This window comes from Acromyrmex echinatior, chromosome 1, assembly GCF_024713525.1.
Source record: "Acromyrmex echinatior isolate Ae372 chromosome 1, ASM2471352v2, whole genome shotgun sequence".
NCBI classification, from domain to species: domain Eukaryota; kingdom Metazoa; phylum Arthropoda; class Insecta; order Hymenoptera; family Formicidae; genus Acromyrmex; species Acromyrmex echinatior.
The window spans coordinates 15,043,571-15,061,296 of NC_141852.1; the positions used below are offsets into that span (position 1 = coordinate 15,043,571).

Below are 17,726 nucleotides of genomic sequence, written 5' to 3' on the forward strand. Positions count from 1 at the left end.
CATTTTTCTTTCCAATCAATAGTTTTTAAGATATAATGATTCGAAATTTGCCAATTATACAAGTCACGATTAAACAGCTACTTGTAAGTCGTCATAACAACTATCGATAAGCGATTCATGAATAAGCAGCAGTTTTAAACCTTTATATCTCAAAAAGTACTAGCTTAGAACAAAAAGTGGCAAATGCTTTTAATTAATTTTTTTTTTAAAACTTTCTTGCTGTATTTTGATTCGCAATATATACGCCCTGTATATATAATTTTCTATTAATACGATAACACAATATTAATCTCATACCAAGAAAATTGATATATATGTTTTGACTAATATAGTTTTTATTACAAGTCGATTTATATTGCATTATTAATAACTTACACTATGTAATTATATAACAAAACGTTTTTGTAACATAAAATCTTTGGAGTAATTTCAAATTGAATAGCTAGTATATAAACTTAACTATGTTAAAAAGATCTTAATTACAGATATCGAAGAAAGGAAAATACTTTAATTTTTATATAAACATCTAACACACATATAAGTTATGCATTTTCTCAGAACTTATTCAATCAAAATTTGATTGAAAACTACTATTATAGATAAATAAAAATTAGATATATAACAATTTCAAAGACTAATTTAATTTCTTTTTGCTGTAAAAAAGATAAATGTTTATCCCAGTGAATTCATACATACAACTTACATAAAAGAAACAATTTATAATGATAATTAATACTAATAAACTACAGATTATTTAAAAAATTAGAAAGTATTATCTAACAAGAAATTCATAATAAAATACATATTACTTATAACGATTGTGTTATATTGATACATATAGGCCGTGGTCCGATTTATGCTGACAATGCTCATGAGCATCGTTTGTCTTCATTTAACAAACAACAAGGATGAAATGATTTTTAAGAATTGTGAGCGTGAATCGGATCGTAGCCATAGAGTATAAAAGAAATGTGAAAAAAGACTAGACATTTTAATATTATACGAAATGTATATAGAATAATTAATACTCAACCACATACTGTTTATAAGATCCACGAATTATAAATTAAATATTATATAACAAAAATCTGATCATATAAATGCTAAAAGTTATTTAATAATAATATCTTGTTATCACTTGTTTAAATTATTACTAAATAATTCATTAAAATAAAAATTATTTTCGTTGATTATTGTATGCAGAGTTACAATATCATTTATGCTTTAATTTTAACATGCTGTTAGGAGCATATTGTGAGCTGTCTTCTTCAAAATAGTTGTGATAAACACATATAAATATTGCACGTTAGAAATAACTTTATACATCGTAGGCTTGTGTGACATGTTGTAAAAATCTTATTATTACTAATAAGATTTTGGACAAGTTACCAAAATCCATTGTGGTAATAACTATTTGTACTTTCGAAGTATAATAACAAAAGAGAAATACTACAATTATATTAAATAAAATTTCCATTGCATATGGAAATAAATGCTTAAACAATATATTTAATATATATATCAAGCAGTATTACTTTAATTAAATAAAATGCGCGATAAGAGAGCGTAAAACTACGCTATATATCTATAAAAATTTAATGTCCTAAAAGCTAGAGTGCTTAATGATATATTTAAATTCTTGTTTTAAATATTAAATATATCTTACAACATAGTATAAAGCAACGTAGCATATAATATCATAACACTAAACAATAACACTGTGTATCAAAGATATACGTGTACTATACGTTCCCTAAATTATCAAATATGATACGCTCGATTTCAATCACCGTGTCTATAAAAAAAGGTATAATATAACATATAAAAATTATTTAAGAGAGTCTGCTACAACCGCAATTACTACTATCACCGATTGACGTCGTTTTACCGTTTATTGAAGTTGTATTCGTTTCATACCGAGGTAATTCCTTACAGCGTGCTTGCTAAAATAACATACGAGCACTGCAAAATATTCTAAAATGAAATAATCTTAAATAAAATACGCTCGCTTACCTCCATAAGTTCAGCTGCTATTTCCATAAATAATCTCTCTACGTTTTCCGCCTCTTTAGCGGACGTTTCTAAAAAGTACATGCCGTGCCTTTGTGCAAAATCCTCTCCCACGTGTGTTGGTATCTCTCTATCTTCTCGATCAATTTTATTCCCTAATTAACATATAAAAATTGTATAATTTCTCAATGATAGGAGAGAAACATACATGTTAACTTATAATCTTTATGTTTTTCATTTACCTACTAATATCCTAAGAACTTTATTACTTGCATATTCTTCGATTTCCCTCAACCAATCTAGTAAACAATCGAATGTAGGTTGACAAGAAATATCATAAACTAATATCAATGCATGTGCTGATCTATAATAACTTTGAGTAATGGAACGAAATCTTTCCTGACCTGCAGTATCCCAGATTTGCAACTGAAAAAAATATTCAACAATAGATTATATATATATATATCTAACGCACATATCGCATATAGATTGTATACCTTAACTTTTTCATTTTCGACTTCAACAGTTTTAATCATAAAATCAACTCCAATTGTTGCACCTTGTCCAGGTGGAAATAAACCCTACAAATTAAAATATTCACACTAAAATCATAGAAATTATATAAAATAATTATATTAAAATTAGACATGCCAGTATCACTTCAATGTCTCTGCTAAATTACATATCCATTTAATGATATGATTTTTCATCATCTTATAATTTTAGCATATGTATGTCACCTAAGAAAGACATTATAAAAATAGTTGTAATGCATTCTATTATAAGAGATGATTCGAGTTTTGAGAGCGATCTCTTAAAGATCTCTCAATGGAAATAAATTTTAGAAAGTTTCTGGCTGACATAAATATAGGCTGACATGAATATAGGCTGACATAAAATATGAACTGAAAATATGATGCATCAAATGGCTCATCACTAGCAAATAAACCACGGTAGATCGGCTTCAAAACTTATAACTTTCGACATATGTAAATGACATCATCTCCAGGATGCATAAATAATGAACTTTCCACTCTTTCCGGGAAATTCCGTTCGTGCATGAATTCTGCGTACGCGAGGGAGAAGGTAGGAGGTCCCACGAGAATGCCTCTCGTTCGATGACAAGCTCTCGTTGAGGTTTTCGTAACCCGTAACGGGAAAGGAGAGAGAAAAAAAGAGAGGAATCGCCGATCGGAGGGACGTCACGTTGACGCACCTGAGTGAATCGTCGCACTAGGCAGGTTTTGCCCACACCGGCGTTCCCCACGAGCACGACCTTGAAGAGAAACTTGTAGTCCTCCATGTTCTCCACTGTTCGGCACCAGGAGGCGGAGGTCCACGGCGGAGGTCCGCGCTCGCGAATCGCCCGCTCAACAAGGACGGCGCATCCGTGCAGAGGGGAAGGGGGGGGAGACTTCGACACCAACGGCACCGCCGGACTTTCCGCAACCGTTCACCTCGACGGCGGGCCGCGCGAATGTCACGCACGCTGCACGCACACACACGAACCTACGCGCGCGCTCACCTTCTCGGTTTCGCTCTCGAGAGTCTCGAGGAAGGGGAGGGAGGGAGGGAGGGAGGGAGGGAGGGAGGGAGGGAGGGAGGGAGGGAGAGAGAGAGAGAGAGAGAGAGAGAGAGAGAGAGAGAGAGAGAGAGAGAGAGAGAGAGAGAGAGAAGGAAAGAGAAAGGGGGCCAAGAGAAACCGATGGCGACTACCTCGGTATCGTCGTCGCGCTCATCGCTGCACGCGATCCTCACTTAGTTATCGAGAGAATCTCGCGAGAATCTCGCGTCTTCTTTGGACGCGATTGACATTGTTGGTTATGTATATGAACCTCCGTTGAACGAACCATAGGAGACGCCTCTCCCGCACTCTCCCTGTCACGGTTTTTTCATCCTGATCCGTCTCAGGGAGGCGCCATCTACCACCATCCTTTCGACCATCCTTCTACTATTAACCTTGAGTAAATTTCCGTTCGGGTGCATTTCTCAACAATGGAGTTCCTGGGACTTGGAAAGCTCTGACATCATCTGTCATTTTTGCTGCTTAAAGATGTAAGCAAACAAAAACAAATTAACTCTTCTTAACTCGTTCTTAACACTCACTATTTTATCATCGATAATAGAGAAAAAAGTGCAGGAAAATGCGAAAGGTACAGAAAGTGTACGTGTGAGAAGAACGAAGTCATTAGTATATATCAATATATATACTGAGTATAATTTGATAAGACGCCACACATACAACGAAATCATTCTCGAGGAGTCGAATTTGAGTTTGACAATCAGGGTAACGTCAGGAAAAGATGAGACGAAAGGCGGGAGTAGGTGCGATACAAAAGCAGAAGCTAGAGCAAGAGAAGTATCGAGACAAGGGCACGGAAATTCAGGAAAACCAATTCGAGCAGATGACCAAGCACATGGAGACATTTCGCGTAAATCTCGAGGAGTTTGCTTCAAAGTACAAGAATGAAATCAAGAAGAACGCGCAGTTCCGACGCCAGTTCACAGAGATGTGCGCCTCGATCGGTGTGGACCCTTTGGCATCTGGCAAGGGTTTCTGGTCGGTGCTGGGCATTGGCGACTTCTACTATGAGCTGGCTGTTCAGATCGTTGAAGTCTGTATGGCAACGAACTACAAAAATGGTGGCCTGATATCGCTAGACGAGCTGAGAACGCGTTTGATTCAGGCCAGAGGACGTAGAAAGGAGCATCAGGAGATCACCAATGAAGACCTGTTAGCTGCCGCGAAGAAGTTGAAAATATTCGGGAATGGCTTCTCCGTAGTTCCCATCGGCAGGGGAAAGCACTTGGTACAGTCGATACCCGGTGAACTTAGCATGGACCATACTGCAGTATTGAGTCAAGCTAGCTTGTCCACAAACGCCTACGTCTCCAAATCTATTCTGTGTAAAGAATTGAAATGGGAGGAGGACAGAGCACAAAAGGCTTTGGACCACATGATGAAAGAAGGACTGGCCTGGCTGGACAGACAAGCGAAAGATGAGACGTTATATTGGTTTCCTAGTTTATTCACAGCTTGCATTGTTTCTAAAGAATGAACTCGGTGTCAATATCAATGTTATCAAATAGGTAGGAAATAATTTAAAGAAAGAATTAACATTGCTTGTTAAGGTTTGTATCTCTTTGGTCCGTAAAGCCAATCGTTCTGTAATATTTACAGTATCTGAGATGTGTTGCGATCGTTTTATACTTATAAGTATAGGGCATTGTCACCTGGTCTCGGATCCTTGTATATAACTAAAATTGCAAAAAAAGAAATATAAGTAAAAAGAAGATGCCATTTTGATATGACTCAATTTCTCTAAGATTTTATACAAACCTAGGTTGAATAGTATCTGTTTTAAATTGAGTAAATTGCTGTTTGCAAAGTGCTTTGTGTAATTCGGCATTCTCTTTTCGTAATGAATTAATTTTTCCACGTAATTCCTTAGACTTTACTTGGAATTGTGCTGTCAAAGATTTTGCTTCATCTCTCCATCTTAAAATGAAATCAAATCAAATTTTGATCATTTAGCCAGATTTTAAATAGTGAAAAATAAAACTTGTTTTACTTTCTGCTTAATTTTTGATGAATTGTCACATGCTGCGTCATCTCTCTTATTTTCTTGTCAAAATGTTCTTGTTGTTTATTCAATTGCTCAGTTAATAGAGACTGCCAATTGGAATCCATATTTTCAAATCTGGAAAACATAGAAAAATATCCAAAGTGAAAGTTATTTATTTTATGTAAGTACAGCTTTGGCCATATGTATAAATTTATTGCATTTTCTTGAAAAAGGTGATAATAAAAGCCAAAGAATTAACAAAATTAATATTATTATAAAAATAAATAGTGTAGGTTTTATTGTAAAATATGCTAAGCACGGCCAAAGCATATGAAGGACCGCTCCACATACTGCGTCTCGACTTATGGCAACCTTGGAAGACTCACGACATCTCTCCGAAACTCATTGACTCGCAGGACTCACAACAGCTCTCACAAACTCGCAGCCGTTCTCACAGACTCGCAATCATTCTCCTCGCATTCTTTGGGTTAGCTTCTCTTAAGCCGGTTCTACATTAGTTGCAAGTTGATCTCAAGTTTGTTGCAACAGCCAATATGAAGCGTTGATTTCAAAATGCAAGCTTCAGATTGGCTGTCGCAACAAACTTTGCGATCAGTTTGCAATGTAAGAACCGGCATTACAGGATCGGCAAAAACTCAAGGCTCTCTCTCTGATCTCTCGCCACTCGCACACACACATACATACGCATCCTCGCGAACGCCTCGCGGACACCTCGTGAATCTCCTCCAATCGTAACGCACGTTCGCTTACACACTCACTATCATGCCCTACCCATCTATCATGCCCTACAATAATATTTTTCAATAAAACTGTTTTAAAATTTATTTTTCGTTAAATATAAAATATTTCAATTTGAAGGTGCCTTATACTTTTAGCCATGGCTATATAATTATAAATGTATTAAAAATGTTGTATAATAAAATTATTTACCTTATATCCAAAGTATGTTTGCTTGTATCCGCTCTATGTTGCGAGACTTGCGTTGGAGAAATATTGATGCCCGATTTACCCTCTGTTACGTAATTCTCTTTCAAAAGATTCGTTTCTAATTCACGGATCTTAGTTTCCAATGAGCTTCGCTCGTAATCTCTCTTATGTATCTCACGGTCGAAAGCCGATTGTAGCGATTTCAATTCTGTCGCTAGGGATTCCTTATCATCTGTAGCTTTGACTAATTGGCCCTCCAAATTAACGTAGCGATCGATCGCGTCCTTCGTCCTTTCATCGGCCAACTTGATGCGATCTCGTATACCCACAGAGTTCTGTTGTTGAAGTTGCCTCAGTTTCTCATTCGAAATTACTAACTTCTCTTCCAAACTAACAATTTTTTCTCGCAGTTGCTGCACCTCTACATTATATTGTCTCTTGCACATTTCGTTACAAGCCTCCAACTTGAAGTCCGTCTGTTTCAATGCTTGTTCGAAGGTCAAAATCTTCGCGGTCGATTTTTCCAATAAATCCTCGGAATCTCGACGCATCTTCTCCAGTTCCTCCTCTGCCAATCTGCTCTCTTTTTGCGATCGATCCAATTGCGTCATCTTTTCTCGTAATTCTGCTTTCAACTGTTTGATCTCTGACAAATATTGCTTAACGTTGTACTCATGAGCATCTTTCAATCTAGCAATCTCCTCTCGCATTTTAACAGCGTGTTCTTCGGCAATGGAGGCCAATCGAGTTTCCAACCTGGCATTCTGTTCTGCAATTTGACTCTCTTTTTGAAGTACAAAGTCCCTCTCTTTTACAGCAGATTCTACTAGATCAAGAGCTTCAGCCATCTTGCACCTTGTTTCTTCGTACTTCGCCATAATATTACTGACCTCTCTTCTACTCTCGTTCAGTCTCTTCTCTAAGTCTGACTTTAAATGATTTACAATTCGTATCTCTGCTTTCGCGGCAGATAATTCTTCCGTTAACGACTGTATCTTCTGCTGACCATTCCTGTCTTTTAAATAAAATTACTGACATACTATCTCTCTCTTTCATATCTCGAATTAAATATTATATAAATCACCGACCTTTCTGTTGAGAATCTTGTTGAAGTTCCTGAAGTCTTGTTACTATTTCCTGTTTTTCCTGCTTTAGAGCTTCTATTGTCTCTTTACTCGACATCCACATTGATTGATGCTTTGCAAAATTTTCTTTAGCTTGAAGTAATTTATTCTCTAAAGCTTTTATAGCTTCTGAATATGATTGTCTGATGTTTTTCAATTGCTCCTCATAAAACATGGCATTGCTATTGTCCACTGGGCGAGTTTTTAGTTCTTGCTCTAAAGTGTCCACAGCTTTCATTGACATCTGGTATAATTGGACCGCAAAATCCTTCTCCATTTGTAGGACTGTGATATGTTCTTTCAAATTCATGATCATTTTATTGTGCACATCTTCATTGCCACATTGTTCTGAGTGAGCACGTGAAATATAATCACGTATGGCATCAGTACTATTTTTATTCTCAACATACAAAGCTTGTAGCTCAGAACGAATGCCGACTTGTTCTGTCTGTAAAAGATATGTGTCGTATATAGAATTGTTACTATCCAAAATCCCTTTTTTGTAACTCTTAATAGTATCGTTATATTGTCATTGCACAACTTTTATATCATATCTCTCTAATCTTATATTCTCTGAAACTTTTAGAATGAATCTTACTCTAAGGAGTGAAATCTTACTTTTAAAGATAAAGAATTAAACTATTATTTTTCAAGATGAACTCAATTTTCATTCTTTAGAATAAGCTTTTATTTCGAAAAATTTAGAAATTATATTATATTACTGCATAACTGCATAAGAACAATGCAACAATATTAACACTATTGTTAAAAATTACAAAATAACAGTACTGATAAAATCATAAATGAGAAATCATAACTATCAGGATATTGTGATTGTTTTTAAATGATGAATCATTATGATATTTTTCTAATCATATAATCTTTATGTTCTCCTGGGAATGTAGTTTATGTAAGAATAAGATACAATTGGAAGAAAGAAACATATCCCATTACTGTTAAACAGACTATTATAATGATAAATAAGAAGCTTACTTTGCATGTTTCCAACTCCTGTTTAAGTTCTTCAACAATGTCATTGTATTCTTGAAGAATAACATGATGTTCTCTGAAATATAAAAGAAATAGTTATCTTTTATCTAACATCAAAAGCATACATTCAAGATTTCCTAACCTCACACTCACCCGCGTTTCAGCGTGTTGTATTCTGAATCGAATTTTTTTGTTTCAAACATTTTTTTTTTTACAAAACTTATTAATTTACAAAAGGCAAATCAGTTATTATTAAAAAATTTTATCTCGATATCTAAATTATTTCTATTCAATTGAATCAACAACTATCCGTAACATGGTTGCATAAACACAACACACTACATAATTGATTTGACATACACGTATACGTATACGTAATACATAAATTGCGTATACACACACACACACACCACACACACATACACACACGCGCGCGCGCGCGCGCGCACACACACACACACACACACACACATTGATATTTTTGGTGGTAAAAATGCTCAAAATTACCAATATTTGATAAAAAAATATGATTAGTACATTTTTTGTCAATAATTATCTACAGCGATATATCGATAATTTATATAAATTTATGATAATTAAAGTGGTCTGTCCTGTTCAGCTGAATTTTATGCATTTGTTTATCTTTCCTCTTTTTTTCCTCTATATTACATTAGAAAAAAAAGGAGAAAAAATAATCAATGTAAGAAGTGTAAGAACTTGAAAGGAATAGATTAAATACGTGTTTCGAGATACAATTGTGATATAAAGATTATGTAATATACAAATTATTTTTTAATAACATATATCTCGGAATTTGTCTTCAAAATATAATATGTATCATAGCGAACGAATAGCACTTTTCCATTGGAAAAACTTAGTGTGCACTGAGAGTGCAATTGAGTGTAAATCAATTTACATGTCTTCAGTAATTAATAATTAATTTAGCCTTTTTAATTATATATTCTTTGTTGTCTTGATAACCTCATAACTTTAAAAATATTAAATTATTTATTAACACTATATGTAAACCGATTTGCGTCAATTGCATCAGTGTTGCACTTAGTTTTTCCGATGGAAAATGATTATAGATGCGTTCGTTTTGGGACATTCATAACATTTGTAAGCATTATTTGTCTTTGTTTAATATTCGATAATCAATAAGGATGAAATACTACACAGCGTGTGCACGTAATAAACGAACACACCCAATAAGAGCGTTTGCAATTGGACAATTGCATCATTATCAAAGTATTGTATATATTGCATTTTGCAACTGGCCATTTCAGCGACAAGAAAATCACCTGGTCAAAATTGCCGAATAACAATGGCCTAGTTTCCACCGAGGATTTGATCTGGATCAGAATGTAAAAATCAACCAACTACAGTCGAGTATTCCCCTGTTACAGTCGAATGACAGGAAAATGCTCACTGTAGTTGGTTGATTTTTACGTTCTGATCCCAATTAAACCTTCGATGGAAACTAGGCCATTGTTATTCGGCAATTCCACTATCATCATTTTGATCCTTTTTATTGCTGAAATTACCGACTTCAGCGGTACGTGAAAATGTACCTTAAGGCGTTAATTTGACTCACGTACATATACGTACTGGCTGAAGTTGCCGCTATTTTCGAACTTTTCCGTTGTCCGTTGTCGAGGCTAGCACTGGGTGAATTGATCTCGAGCCAAGTAACGTCGCGACACGTTTAATTCATTAATCGGTAAGCATAATCATCATCCACTCGTATTTATTCGCATTTTATAGTATATAGGCGGTTTGTGAAGCGCGATTCTGTTCGTAAAACGACAAAATTTGATCGTAGCTTTACGTATCATATGATAATTGTCCCCTCGAGATCCACTGTGAACGAGCAGTATCCAAACAGGACAACACAGATTTGTTCTTTTTAACTGATCGAACTTCTTGCACGGTTTATCTTTTTACTTTTTCTCTCCAACGAAAGACTCTCTAAAACTCTCTAAAACTTTTAGAGCGAGTGTCACTCTCGAAAAGTAAATTCTCACTCTTAAAGATTGAAAATTGAACTTTTTTAAAAATCTCAATTTTCTCTCTTTAGAATGAGATTTCAAAGAATTCAGACAAAAAAGAGGAAAAATGAACCGTGCAAGAAGCTCAATTAAAAAGAAGGCCCCATATCACGATAACATGAAAATTAAAATGAAACATGACTGATAGAAAAGCGATTTTCAATAATTACTTTAATTTGACATTCTTTTGACGTCATTATTACTTGTTATTCTGCTATTAGGTAAAACGAACGATCATTATACTTTCGGGTATCGTATTCCGCAGAAGATATTCATCTTTGAATCATATTCAGTCATGTTGTAATACGAGATAATAATAGCTATGAAATCTTTCATTCATTATTCAGAGAGTAGAAATTTGTCGCATAAAGCGCGGAAAACGCGCAAGAGTCGTCGTTGGCGCGTGAAGTTGGCGTTAGCGCGTGAAGTTGCTCGCGCGATCTGTGTAGCTAACTCGCCATTTTGGACTCCTTCTTGCTGCGTTAATAATACACGGGCTGCGAGCGTCTATTCAATTTCTTCGTTTTTTTCGCAGCGTTTGTTCATCGCGGTGATCCCTCGCATAAGACAGGTAAGATCAATATTAGAAATATCGTGCGGTTATTGTAGTGTAATGATTAATGCGCGTATTCGTAATCGGTCCCGTTTTTACGAGCAGGTTGTGTGAGTTAATGAACGGTGACGACGCGAGAGAAGAAGTAGGAGACCCAGGAAGTATCGGTCAGCAAAAAGATGGACAGGTAATTACTTATTTATTTATTGCTTAAAATTGAATAATCATTTATTTATGTGAATATGGCATTCCGTGTGTCATTTTATATTTTACAGGTTGTAAAAAATACGTATAAAGTAGTTTGGATTTTTCAAAACTTTAAATATTTAATGAAATATTTATAATATTTAATATCTTTTTATTAACAGTAATTAATATTTAATATAACATTGTGACTAGATTGTTTTACTTTTTAATAAATTTCAGCTTATCTGCTCTCTTGTTCTTACTTTCATTCTCTTTCTCTCTCTCTCTCTCTCTCTCTCTCTCTCTCTCTCCCTCCCTCTCTCTTACTCTTTCTTGTATCCATTAGATAAATTGCCACATAGTTCATCCGAAGATAGAATAATCAGTTCTGCATGATTTATAATCAAATATTATTCATAGAATTTGATAATTTATTTGCTCTCAGGTTGTGCGAGCCAGTTAATATAATAGTAACGGAGTGACGAGAAAGGAGAAATAGGAAGAGAAGATTTGAGCGGCATTGACCGACAGCGTAAAGTGAATATATAAATAATCACCATTTATTTTTACTGCTTGCCACCAGAATTAAATAATCATTTATTTGTACGACGATCGAATTCTGTACACTATTTTATATTTTATAAATTGTAAAAAAATGTCTATAAAGTGGTTTGCATTTTTTAAGATTTTAAATATTTAATAAAATATTTATAATGTTTAATATCTTTTCGTTAACAATAATTAATATAATATTTAATATAACATTGTGGCTGGGTCATTTTATCTTTCGATAAATTTCAATTTACTCGCTCTCGCTTTTGTTCTTTCTTTTGCTCTATCTTATGTCCATTAGATAAAGTACCACATAGTTTACTTGAAGATAGAACAACTCTATATGATTTACAATTAAATATTATTCATAGAATTTGATAATTTATTTGTTAGCAGGTTGAATGAGCGAGTTAGAATGGCAATGGGAAGACGAAAGAGGAGGAGGAGGAGAAGCCTGGAAAGTATCAAGCGACAGCGAAGAGGTGGACAGGTAATTATTTTTATTATAGCAAGAGACAAATGTATATAAATCACATTGTAAAAAAAGAAAATTTTCTTAATTGTATTAATAGCAAATTTATTAACTTCAAATATTAATATCAAATATATTACCTTTTAAAATGTTCATTACCACATAAATATTATTTACATAATATATCTCGCACCATATTTCGGATTTTAAATATAATTTTAAATATAATTTGTCTATCATCACTTCCAAATTAAGATCGCACAATAATATGCAATATATATGAATTATTAGAAAAAATAATTTAGTTAACGAAAAACCTATGATATCCAAGAAAATATCAATTAACAGAAATTGCATAACATAACTGTTAGTTATAATTTCCTATATCATATATAACTGTTACGTACAACATATGTTAAATTACAGTTATATTGTGAATCGGAAATTAAAACTGATAGTTACTGTTAGTTGGTATTTCCTAGGATCTATTTTTTATCAATATTTTACGAGATTGCATATATACATATATATATATATATATATATATATATATATATATATACGATACATTGCACCAATTCTAACTTTTTTTTATACTAATTGCAATTATTTTAATGATTTCGCGTATGATTTTGTTATTAGCTGATGAATTTTATTTTTCATTATTTATTAAATAAATTATAGAGATGATTCCTGATTTTTATATATATATATATATATTAAACGTTGTTTTTAAATAGCTTTAAAATAGTTTTATTCGTCTTGAAATACAAAGATGTGACATAAAGTTGTAATCATTAATTAATTTGCAAATATCTTCTAGATAAAAAGCAATACTGTCGTTGACTTAATATGTATCAGAGCCTATCTTTTTATTTCTTAAGAAAAAGAAAAATAATAGGCGTGAATGCTGATACACGTCTAGCTATTACAAATTTGGACAGTATCGTTAAATGGATACTTGGAATAGATTTCGATCGGAATTATTCTATTTTCCGTAGATACAAATCTAAGCGAATAATTGAATAATTATAATCGGAATCCATTCTGAATAATTCCATAATATGTGCCCTAATAAACTACAGATTTTACTTTGAATGAATATTAGGTAACATACAACGATAATCCATCTTTCAAAGTTAGTTCGAGCTTGACGAAACAGAAAATATTCAATGTAAGATTATTTCACAATTGTTCGTAGCGAGAACAAATTATTTGACGGTTAGTATACTAGACCTTGACGTTTGTTTTTGTGACGTTACAACGAGCAGGTGGAGCAGGCTATTGTTTACTTTAGCTATCATTCGCGTACCGACACTTCAGTGAGTTGTGGAGCTTTGTCATCCTATTTTACAAAATGCGATTATTCCTTCCGAACAATTCGCGAGTATGAATCCGCGCGGTAGATTAACTGTTACAATTAACGATCTGCAGGCGACGACTGTTTATCGAGGTGATTATATTTCACAAGCTTTAATCGCTGTAACGCGGAGATCGAAATGATAGGGATCAATGAGAGTTGTATATCGTTCATTGGCATTTTTACTGCTGACTTCTAATTACTTTTTTAACATTACGGAATATACAGCGTGTGCAAAAAGTATTTGTACAGAGCAGATATCTTTTTAAAAAACTTTATATTTAAAAGTAAACGTAAATTAGCAATTTATTAATAAAAAATAAAATAGTCTGTATATTTCTCAAAATTATTTGATCCAAAAAGATTTGCGCGCGCGCGCGCGCGCGTGTGTGTGTGTGTGTGTGTGTGTAAGAATGAAAATATATTATTATAATAATAAGTGGAAATGATAAATGATATTCTTTGGACACATAAAAAGTAAATGTCCAGAAATTTAACTTCTAAAAATAGGAACACACAAAGCCCTTTTTTTCATAATAGTACAGAATATATTTATTAGATCTGTTGCGTTGCTGGAAATCTTCAAAAATGTTCGTTAAAAAAAAGATAAAAAGAAGATAAAAATATATTTGTGAATGTTGAAGAAAAAGAAAGCGAAGATATTGAGTTCAAAAAGTACGAGTAACGCGAACGGGCCTATTATATAAAATTGTTAATTAACTAGCTAACCAACTGGGCTCTCAGAAATCCCAGTGCAATTTGCTAAATCAAGATTTTTCTGAATTTTTTTTTCTTTGAACCTATGTATTTCGGAGCTCCTTAATTCTATATATTTTTACACATCACGGATTTCTTAATCAAGTCTCCATCGATTGAAAAAAAAAATTAATTGAAATATATCCATTTTTACGGAAGTTACAGTAATAAATATGGATGGAATCCTAGGGACCCGAGTATGTCAAGAGTAAAAAAAAAAGTGTTTAGCTAGGGTTAATATTTATTTTCCACAAATAAGGCTTTTTTATAAAAATTTTTCCTGTACGAATATTTTTTGCACTTGTATCTCATGCATTAACTTTTTCGCCAGATTTAAAAGGTAATTCATCAGTTATCGTTTCTATAGTTTGAGAATACGGAGTAAGACGAGTTATGAGTTCGAATATTTTAAAGCAGTGAAATATTCATGTAATGAACTGTTATATGTAATGAACTGTTTATTAAGTGTATCGTATATTCCGCAAAAATGCATATCGAATTAGAATAAAAGTGTTACGTAAAATGTCGTGTGATCTATTTTTTTTGTTTATAAAATAAAAAATACATATATAATTAATTTCGTAAGTGAACATTTATATTAATGTGTCATATTTCCAATAAATTTCAGATTTAAAATTAGAACTTTATTTTATAAAATTAATATTTCACAGAGAGAACAAATGGCGGTTAACACATGGCCTTGACATTTGTTTTTGATGTGTTTGTGACGTATTACAACGAGCGAGTCGAGCAGGCTGTTGTTTACAGTAGGTTATTGCGCTATCATTCGCGTACCGATACTCGAGCAGGCTGGCAGTGTGTCTCTCATCTCTCCCTGCGTGTTAGCATTATCATTCTATTTTACAACATGTGATTATTCCTTGCAAATAATTTCCGAGTATCAATCCGCACTCTAAATCAATTGTTAAAATTAATGATCTGCAAGCGACCGCTTATCGATACGATTATTTCGCAAGCTTTAATCGTTCGTTACGAAGCGATAGAAAATGAGAGTTGTATATCATTCCATTGCATTTTTATTGCTGACTTCTTTAATTACTTCTTTAACATCACTCTCACGGAATATATCTCGTGCATTAATTTTTTTCACTTTAAGGGTAATTTATCAATTGCCATTTCTAGTTCAAAAGTGCAGAGTAAAGCCAGTGGCACATGATGCATTTTTTTTCCGCGGGATTGCTCCCACTGGATAATAAATTACAAGTAGAGGTGTGCGAATCAAGCATTTGTGACCGAATCGAATTGAATCTTTGATATAATATGTTCGAAAACGAATTGAATTTGAAATTTTTACATTAAATCGAATCTTTTTGATTAAAAAACGAATTGAATTTAAATCAAATTTTCTCGGATTTATATTAAAAGCTAATTTATAAAAGTAATAAAGTATTTTTAATAACATATTCTAATTTTTTTTAATAAATAAGAAAAACCATTTTTAATTTACAGGTATTACAATATGATAAAAATATATTAAAAAGACACCTTCTAACAAAAAATAAGTGTTTTATTTTTTATTAGAAGACATCTTTTTAATACACTTTGTTATGATGTTTATTTTTTAGTAATATCTGATGTAAATTGAAAATGATTCATTTTTTCGTTTATCTAAAAAATCTAAAACGCGTTATTGAAAATACTTTATTATTTTTAAATTAATTTTTATCAGTTTTTTTTTAAATTAATATAAAATATTTGAATAATATATTTCAATTCATAAAATAAGAATTATGAAATAAACGCGATGATACATGAATAAGTGCACGTATATCCTCGAAAATTGGTACGCGCTGGTATAAGACTGGTCATATTAGACATATAGGACCGCATAAATGAAGGAAATAATAAATTAAATAATAAAATTGGCCACTAGTTTAGATGATTTGAAATTTCGAACCTATTTGATTTCAAATTTCTCAGATTTGAAAACGAATCAAATAAAATCCACTGTGATTTAATTTGTTTCGAATTCAAATTATTTGCATATCTTTATTAGAATTGCACTACATAGAACGCAAAATTTCTAGTAATTTATTTAAACGCAAGCAATCCAGCAAGAAAACATACATCGTGTGCCAGGCTTAACACGCGAATCGCTAGTTTAAATATTTTAAGTAATGAAATACCGTCACGTATAAACTGTTTAGTTAGTATATCGTATCTACAAAAACACATATATTGCATTTGACAATAGAAGTATTATGTAAAATATCATGCAATCTATTTTTCATTATCACAAAATAAAAAAACATATACATATAATTAATTTTGTAAATGAACATAATTTATATATTCATTATATATATTTACATTTAAGATTTAAAATTGGAACTTCATTTTTCGTAAAATTAATATATAATTTGAATATTTTCCCTAGTAGCACAATTTGTTGGCGCAATATTGGCCCAATATATCCCTAATGTATACCAATATTAATCAATGTTTTACCAATGAATTGTGCTATTCGGATTATAATTTAGAAAGATAAAACTTTCTAAGATTGCATAATTCTTTTAATAAATATCTATATTCGAGGGAAAATAAAAAAAAATTCATATAATAATTATTTTTTGAAATATTTTAGACATTATTATAGAATTTGGATATTACATTTATCGTTACAGGTCAACGTAATTTATGTTGCTGATTTCAGTTTGAAGAAAGAACTTGGACATTGCGTTTTCGATGTATAAGTCATCGCGTTTTTAATTTCGCGCAATTTTAACTTTGGAGTATAAGTTTCGCGCGCGCGCGATCATCCTATTACGATAATTAGTTTGCTCGCGATCGTAATTAGTCGTGTTTCGCGAGTGTGTATTACGTGAGTGCAACAAGGAATCTGAGAGGAGGAGGAGGCTTGGGAGGCATCAGGCAATGGAGTAACGTGGGGTAAATATATAATTTTATTTTATGTATTACTTATGTATTACTTATTTTTTTCCATTATTGTGTATTGTATATGTATGTGAAATTAATAATTTACTCCGGAAACGTTCGCATAACATATCATACTCCATTTTGCATTATTATGTAACACTGTAATAAAAGTTTTTGATGTTATGTACTTTAAAAAGGGTATTTGAAATAATAAAAAATTTATAATATGTATTAAGTATAATATTTTCTGAGACATTCGCACC

General features: G+C 32.6%; 4 protein-coding genes across 11 annotated transcripts in view; 2 read left to right on the forward strand and 2 right to left on the reverse strand.

The window, feature by feature from the left end:
• Positions 1-317: 317 nt before the first annotated feature.
• Positions 318-3,762, reverse strand: LOC105146948 (RAS oncogene family member Rab30). Of its 2 annotated transcripts, XM_087416712.1 has the most exons (6): positions 3,227-3,762; positions 2,508-2,591; positions 2,253-2,436; positions 2,014-2,165; positions 1,889-1,943; positions 318-1,795 (listed from the first exon to the last, which is right to left on the reverse strand). In XM_087416712.1, the coding sequence occupies exons 1-6, from the start codon at positions 3,311-3,313 to the stop codon at positions 1,743-1,745; spliced, it is 615 nt and encodes a 204-aa protein (XP_087272838.1). In that variant the 5' UTR covers positions 3,314-3,762; the 3' UTR covers positions 318-1,742. The 2 variants fall into 2 exon arrangements, with proteins under 2 accessions (XP_087272838.1, XP_011055923.1); XM_011057621.2 differs by having other exon boundaries at positions 318-1,943; positions 3,227-3,760.
• Positions 3,763-3,912: 150 nt separating this feature from the next.
• lsn (vacuolar-sorting protein SNF8) lies at positions 3,913-5,311 on the forward strand. The gene is made up of 2 exons (XM_011057623.2): positions 3,913-4,065; positions 4,137-5,311. Exon 2 carries the CDS (start codon positions 4,314-4,316, stop codon positions 5,067-5,069), a length of 756 nt encoding a protein of 251 aa, XP_011055925.1. The 5' UTR covers positions 3,913-4,065; positions 4,137-4,313; the 3' UTR covers positions 5,070-5,311.
• Positions 5,019-9,034, reverse strand: LOC105146949 (uncharacterized). The gene is made up of 7 exons (XM_011057622.2): positions 8,792-9,034; positions 8,642-8,714; positions 7,613-8,096; positions 6,528-7,539; positions 5,583-5,711; positions 5,351-5,509; positions 5,019-5,268 (listed from the first exon to the last, which is right to left on the reverse strand). Exons 1-7 carry the CDS (start codon positions 8,839-8,841, stop codon positions 5,241-5,243), a joined length of 1,935 nt encoding a protein of 644 aa, XP_011055924.1. The 5' UTR covers positions 8,842-9,034; the 3' UTR covers positions 5,019-5,240.
• Positions 9,035-10,147: 1,113 nt separating this feature from the next.
• Trpgamma (Transient receptor potential cation channel gamma) overlaps positions 10,148-17,726 on the forward strand; it is a 126,428-nt gene continuing 118,849 nt past the window's right edge. Inside the window, exons 1-6 of one of the 7 annotated variants that reach the window (XM_087413864.1) lie at positions 10,148-10,358; positions 11,222-11,257; positions 11,345-11,426; positions 11,871-11,962; positions 12,371-12,467; positions 17,211-17,475. The gene's annotated coding sequence lies outside the window, so the exon portion shown is untranslated. Of the gene's footprint in view, positions 10,359-10,907; positions 11,258-11,344; positions 11,427-11,870; positions 11,963-12,370; positions 12,468-13,384; positions 17,476-17,726 lie in introns of those variants that run through there. The other 6 variants (XM_087413889.1, XM_087413895.1, XM_087413855.1 and 3 more) reach the window with 6 other exon arrangements.

Excerpts from the sequence above, each read along its gene's own strand:
- LOC105146948 (XM_011057621.2), bottom strand. The coding sequence starts at position 3,313 with ATGGAGGACTACAAGTTTCTCTTCAAGGTCGTGCTCGTGGGGAACGCC. Across the intron at positions 2,166-2,252 it reads AGTTCTTAGGATATTAGTAG|GGAATAAAATTGATCGAGAA; the intron begins GTAAATGAAAAA and ends TATGTTAATTAG. Across the intron at positions 1,944-2,013 it reads TAGCAGCTGAACTTATGGAG|CAAGCACGCTGTAAGGAATT; the intron begins GTAAGCGAGCGT and ends ATGTTATTTTAG.
- lsn (XM_011057623.2), top strand. The coding sequence starts at position 4,314 with ATGAGACGAAAGGCGGGAGTAGGTGCGATACAAAAGCAGAAGCTAGAG.
- LOC105146949 (XM_011057622.2), bottom strand. The coding sequence starts at position 8,841 with ATGTTTGAAACAAAAAAATTCGATTCAGAATACAACACGCTGAAACGC. Across the intron at positions 7,540-7,612 it reads ACAAGATTCTCAACAGAAAG|ACAGGAATGGTCAGCAGAAG; the intron begins GTCGGTGATTTA and ends TTTATTTAAAAG. Across the intron at positions 5,510-5,582 it reads CATCAAAAATTAAGCAGAAA|ATGGAGAGATGAAGCAAAAT; the intron begins GTAAAACAAGTT and ends TTTCATTTTAAG.